General features: G+C 36.1%; 1 protein-coding gene across 1 annotated transcript; it reads right to left on the bottom strand.

Annotated features, from left to right (window-relative positions):
• Nucleotides 1–888: 888 nt before the first annotated feature.
• LOC107704912 (protein Wnt-4-like) lies at nt 889–5,585 on the bottom strand. Its single transcript, XM_016507961.1, has 8 exons — nt 5,351–5,585; nt 5,033–5,186; nt 4,530–4,614; nt 3,669–3,800; nt 3,422–3,564; nt 3,198–3,338; nt 1,701–1,863; nt 889–1,589 (listed from the first exon to the last, which is right to left on the bottom strand). The coding sequence occupies exons 1-8, from the start codon at nt 5,437–5,439 to the stop codon at nt 1,420–1,422; spliced, it is 1,077 nt and encodes a 358-aa protein (XP_016363447.1). The 5' UTR covers nt 5,440–5,585; the 3' UTR covers nt 889–1,419.
• Between the last annotated feature and the right edge of the window lie 600 nt (nt 5,586–6,185).

The raw sequence follows: 6,185 nt of genomic DNA, 5'->3' as shown, positions 1-6,185 counted from the left end.
ATTGTGTTTTTTTTTTAAATTTTTTTTTTTTTTTTTTTTTTGCTAGAGTACCATTTGATTGTGATTTATTAATAAAAATAACAATTTTAAATGTAATATTTTGAATAACCGATCTTAACAGTCGTGTGAATATAAAAAGGAGGAGGATAACCGATGATGATAAGGATGATGGTTTGAAATGTGGCCTTTTCTTAGTCAAGTTCTGCGGTGTTTGGAATCTCGCTATATTTGTAATAAAAGTGGTGCGACTGACACAGCTGTATTTCTATCCTGTTTTTTTAGATGATTATGTGATTATTTAGTGTGTGCCAGGCATACTGCCATTCAAAAGTTTGGGGGTCAGTAAGATTTGTTTTTTTTCAAGAAACTTAATACTTTTATTCAGGAAGGATCTGTAAATTCATCAAAAGTGACATTTGTTATAATGTTACAAAAGATTTCTGTTTCTGTTTTTTTTTTTTTTTTTAGCTTAATATTTATTAAAGAGTCTTGGATAAAAACATTTTCCACAAAAATATTAAGCAGCACAACTGTTTTTACTAATAAATGTTTCTCCAGTACCAAATCAGCATATTAGAATGATTTCGGAAGGATTATGTTACACTGAAGACTGGAGTAATGACGCTGAAAATTCAGCTTTGCCACCACAGTAATAAATGACTTTTAAAAATATAAATGTTGTGTTTTAGCTGCAAAAGTTGTTTTTGATTGAATAAATACAGTTCTGGTGACCCTAAGAGACTTTTAAAACATTTTTAAAAACCCTACTGAGCCCAAAATTTTGAATTAAATTTCTTAATTTAAAATGTGCCAATCCATAATTAACAATCACATCTTTCCACATGAACAAACAACTTTATTTTAAGCCATATAGATTATAAATGGCAATAAATGAGCCTCTATGCAATAGGACAAGCCGAAACAAAACACAGCTAAAGCTGCAGAGTTTGCAGGTGGAACCTTCCATCCAGAGATAATGCCACACTGGCATGATGAAGTCAAATAAATAAACACAATCAGCAAAACTGAAAAGAAATTCATAAATACAGTAAACAGGGAGAGAGACTCTAGAATTAAAGGCTAAGGCCTCAGACTAAACTAACATTATTCTTCTGCTATTATTCAGAGGTTAATCTCAGCTTTAAGAGCGTTGTCTGAGCAGGTTGGTTAATGGTTTTGTAGCATTTAAGAAATGTAATAGCGTCTGCATGTTCCTTTTTTAGCAAAAGTGCAATTGAAGATTAAAACAATTATATAATGTAATGTCACATCTGAAAGAACTTTAAAGTCACCAAATAGGAGACATGATGCAGAATGTTTTAAATGGAGCTGGTTTGTTGTTCATCATGTGGGCATTAATGCAGGCTGGCATGAGATGAGGTGCTTCTGGTGTGGTTGTGCGGTTTTTCCAGGTACGTCTCATTCTCGGCAGGTGTGTATGAGCACTGTGTTCTTACACTGCTGGCAGCGAACCGAGCAGCACCAGGAGAACTTACAGGAGCAGCGCTGGACCACCTCAGCCCGGCCAGCTCGAAAACCTGGGCCACAACATAACAGTTCACATCCGTCTGGTGCCAACCGTGAGGTTCCTAGGATGTGGAACAAGGTTAAGTTAAGACCAGGAAATGATTAGAGAATTAATAATCAGAAATTATATACAAGATCAAAGATTATTTTGTGTCTAGTTTTTACACGTTTACCATTACAACGTCGTCCTGCAGTGCCAGGAATGCCGTTGTCTGGATCCAAGCGGCAGAAATCTGGTGAAGGGGCTAGGTAGACCAGGTCCCGTGCAGCTGGTGGCTTCACTTGGGGATCCCGGGGAAGGAGGGCTGTCCGAGAGCCCACACGTGTCAGCCTTACCTAAGCAGAAAGTATGAGCATGACCCTTGACCTTAGATGCACATATTTATGCTGCCTTCAACGACACTACAATGGTGAAATTCTAATTCAGCAATGCCTGTATCCTTCACAGAGAATGCAGTCCCATAATGCATTGCGACAAGCTTCAAAAACCATCAAAGATGGTGGATTACATTCAGTGCTAAGGAACATTGGTAAAAAAAGACTATTGTACCTACAGTAAGTGCTACGTGTTGTTGTTTGTTGGAGACGACCCACATTTTTCAACGTTTCGTTAAGGAACCATATTCAACAGTGGAATTCATGGTGGAAAATTGTTACCCATGATTCTGCAGAGAAATATCCACCAATTGTTGAATCGCACAAGAAAATTGTGCCAAAAGAACTCTTTAGCGCCACCCACTCACGTAACATACTGTAATCGAGTAATTTCCCCTATGCTCTCAGGCTATGCATATTTTGCAATAAACATAAAATATATCGTTTCTATATCTATAAGTTTAAAACACTAGTTTAATATTTCTACCTTTTTATTGACTGTCATTCGCAGTGCTTTATGGGATTGTAGTTCTTTCTCTCATAGCTATTAAGTACATACACTGAAAAAAATGTTTCATTCATCCAATTAAAAAAATTTAGGGTAACGATTCACATCTATATTTTTTAACTTGAGCCAATGAAAAAGAAATAACTTGCCCTTATTTTTTTAATTGGATGAATGAAGCATTTTTTTTAGTGTAGTCTTGTACCTTTGTCTTTTTGTCTCATTTTCAGATACTTATTTGCTTCAAATCAAAATTTGTAGTTTTGTGATTCACCTAGGCTTGACTCACCTTATGTAGGCTTGGTTTATGGCTTATAACACGTTAACAAAGACTTTTTAAAGATTCTTTTGGGAAAAAATGTATAGGAATGAACTATCAAGGCTACTGAAACACACCCTGTTTTTCTAGCACCAAATAACTAACGAAAACCAAACTCAGAAAAACAAACACTTGAACATACATCAGTTTGATAAGAACTATGTAAAATGTCAGAAACCATTTCTGGAAAAATGTAATATTAATATATAATATATAATATATAATAATTTTTTTTTTTTTGCCACACGTCCCATTCGTTTACATGAAGAGGGTGGGTTTATGACCTATATTGCAGCCAGCCACCAGGGGGCGTTCGAAACGTTTTGGCTTCACTTTTCAGGATGTGTGTGGCACACTTGGTTCTATATCAGTCACTTATGAGGTTTCTTCTCAGTTAGAGTTCTGCCTTAGATGTAGGCAGTAGTCAGCTAGGCAGCTCAGTAGTTTTGGAACAGAGCCATTGTAACATACCTCTGTGGCCCCATCAAAGCGTTCTTTCAGCACAGCACCAACCCGGCGGAACGGAGGCATGACCTTCCAGCAAGTTCTGAGCTCACAGGACCCCGAAACACCATGACACTTGCACTCAACCTGCATGTTATGGAGGATCGCCTGAACAAAGATAGAGAAAACCATGAAAACAATATGCAGTTGACGATGAGTTTTAATATCAATAAGTGAAACATCTCACTTGCCTTCCGTCCTGCCTCATTATTGTGAATGTTCATTAGCGGCCGCCCTGACGACATGCCTTTAGCTCTCTCTGGCTCATCCACAAAGGTCTGAGAGAATGCAACGCCATAGGACAGATTATCAGAGCAGCCTGACCACTGGAAACCTAAGGGTGAGTGAGAGGCATATGTTTGGCATAAGTTTTTTTTTATTATTATTTATTTTTTTATCAGTGTGAATTATTGGTTATTGATGTGTCTCACTACTCACCTTCAGGACTGACCCCCCTGACCTTTCGGTCACAGCCGCACCTCTCCAGTTCTCCCCTGCTACAGCCCCGAGTCACAGCCACTGCAACTGCTGCTGATGAAAGAGCATGGACAAAAGCCGCCTCACGGGTGCCTGAAGACAGCACACAAATGGAACAGGACTAAGTTGTCTTTTAGTGTTGACAGTATTGATTGTGTTTTGTGAGATCAATGTAAGGTTGAAGAATGTTGGAAAGTGGTCTGTTATTAGTGAGTAGTTTAATATCAATACTCTGAAACTGTGGTACAAAAACTTTCTGACTTAAAGTGTCCAACACAATATTTGATGTTCTTCATATAAAGGCCTATATTTTTAGTATTTTTGCTGTTATTATGAAAACTGCTTGTTTTCAAACTTTTATCAGCAGAGAGTGCTGATACATTAAATTAATGAACACAATTTATTGAAACGTTAAGAACACCAAGAAATGTATTTTCTTCAATAAAAACAATACTTATTAAAGGGGAAAAATTATATCAGTGTATGTTTTTGTATTTTTTTTCTACTGGTTAAATATTTGACCAGTCATTGAGTAGAAAACAGTAAAAGTTTTTTTTTTAACAATTAAATAATTTGTCATCTAAATTTAATTTAATTTAATTTAAAAAAAATTTAAACTAAAAATTAAATAAAAAAAAATAAATGTAAAAAATAAAATTAAAATTAAAATAAAATTAAAAAGCTTGAAATTAAACACTTTTATTTCATTATAGCCCATACTTGAGCCATGACGGTAAGGTTATATTCAAAATTGTAGTATAACATAATTATATAATCCAATATGTTCTGATACTGTATGTTGTGAAAGCATTTCGTTGTAACCTTGGTTCATGACTCGTCCAAAAATATTGATCCCGCGAGGGGTGGTGGAACAGTTCCAGCGGCGGTTTCGAAACTGGTGTTGACACTGCAGTAGTTATAACCAAACAAATAGCTGTAAGTCAGAGTTTATATGTGTAGATATGCAACTGTTCAAGCTTAAAGGTTAAAGCTCATTTCTAGCCTAAAAGTATTTGTGGGCTAAAATGTGACCGGGGCTAGTTGTCACAAGCAATAGAGAGAACAAAAGTGGTGTGTTGTTCAGTGAACTAGATTTTTATCGGGACAATAACAATAGAAATGTACAGTACTTTTTTTGTAGCCACAATCAGATCCAGAAAGAGCTTTATTGCCAAGTGTGTTTACATACACAAGGAATTCATCTTGCTGACCGGAGCTTTCTGTATGAACATTTTTGACATGATTCTTTTCCATCATGTCCTTGAATAAATGAATGTCAGTACTGTATGTTCACAAAATTGTCATTGTGTTTCAACCTCTCTCACCTCCTCAATGACCATCTCTGCAGCCTTTCGCACGGACTCCATGACCTCCCCCCGTGCCCGGCACACCCCGACTTGGCCTGGTGTCAACCCCCTCAGACGGCTACATGGTTCTGCACCAGACAGAGGACGCGAGCGTGGCAGACGTGCCAGAGAACTACAGAGACAACACAGCACAGTAAAGAACATGAAAAATACATCAATACATACACATAAATAAAAGGACAACATTTTGTAGGTAAATTGAAAACAGCAGGAAGATATAACAAACAATGTTTGTTATGGTATAACAAACAAACGCTTTCACACAAGCCAACTTACAGCCAGTTGCTTGCCATGGTGAGGTGGGGTGCCCATAGCAACAGCAGGAGGAGTCGTCCCGTGAGAGTCACGGAGGACACCGTTGGCATCAGATTGCCTGTCTGTCTGACTACCTGTCTGTCTCTGAATTAGTGATCAACTCTTGTTTCTATCAGTCTTAAAGCTCTGCCTGTTACGTTGGGGTTGTTCCCCTCATATCTGTCAAAATCAATAGACAGGAAATAACATTACTAATTTTTACATTACTGTGTGATATAATTTTCTATTATGATATAAAATTAATTGGCAATTACTTGAACTGCTCATACTTAGTCACTACTTACTGGTATAATAGCAATTACATTTTTACAGATTATGACTGGCATCAGAGTATATTTATGTATTTTTGTTGTTTAAATGAGCAAAATACAATCTAAACAAGGGCAATGCAAGAAATTCAAACCAAATAGTTTGACAGCCTTTACAATGTAAAGATTAAAGAGAGGTTTTAAATGTGATATTTCTAATATATTAAATATGATCTAATAAATAATATCTCTACAAAGTCAATCACTACAGAAGGCAAAAAAATAAGTTTTTACCACTTTGAGGTCCAAAAGGATCCAAAATATTCCTGTTGACGAACTGCTGAAATTAAGTTTCAAATCTGCTAATTAGCCCAATATATCATCAGCTTGATCTATTGTAATAATTTCCATTAATTCCACTTATGTTTTGAAGATAAAATGCCTCTAAGTTGTAATCTTATTGTCACACATAGAGAGATATTCATCTTATGACATTGTCATCTATAACAAAAAAAAAAAAAAAAAAAAAAAAAAAAAAAATCCCAAAA

This window comes from Sinocyclocheilus anshuiensis, unplaced genomic scaffold, assembly GCF_001515605.1.
Source record: "Sinocyclocheilus anshuiensis isolate Anshui unplaced genomic scaffold, SAMN03320099.WGS_v1.1 scaffold702, whole genome shotgun sequence".
Classification (NCBI taxonomy): domain Eukaryota; kingdom Metazoa; phylum Chordata; class Actinopteri; order Cypriniformes; family Cyprinidae; genus Sinocyclocheilus; species Sinocyclocheilus anshuiensis.
This window is presented reverse-complemented; position numbering and strand designations above follow the sequence as displayed.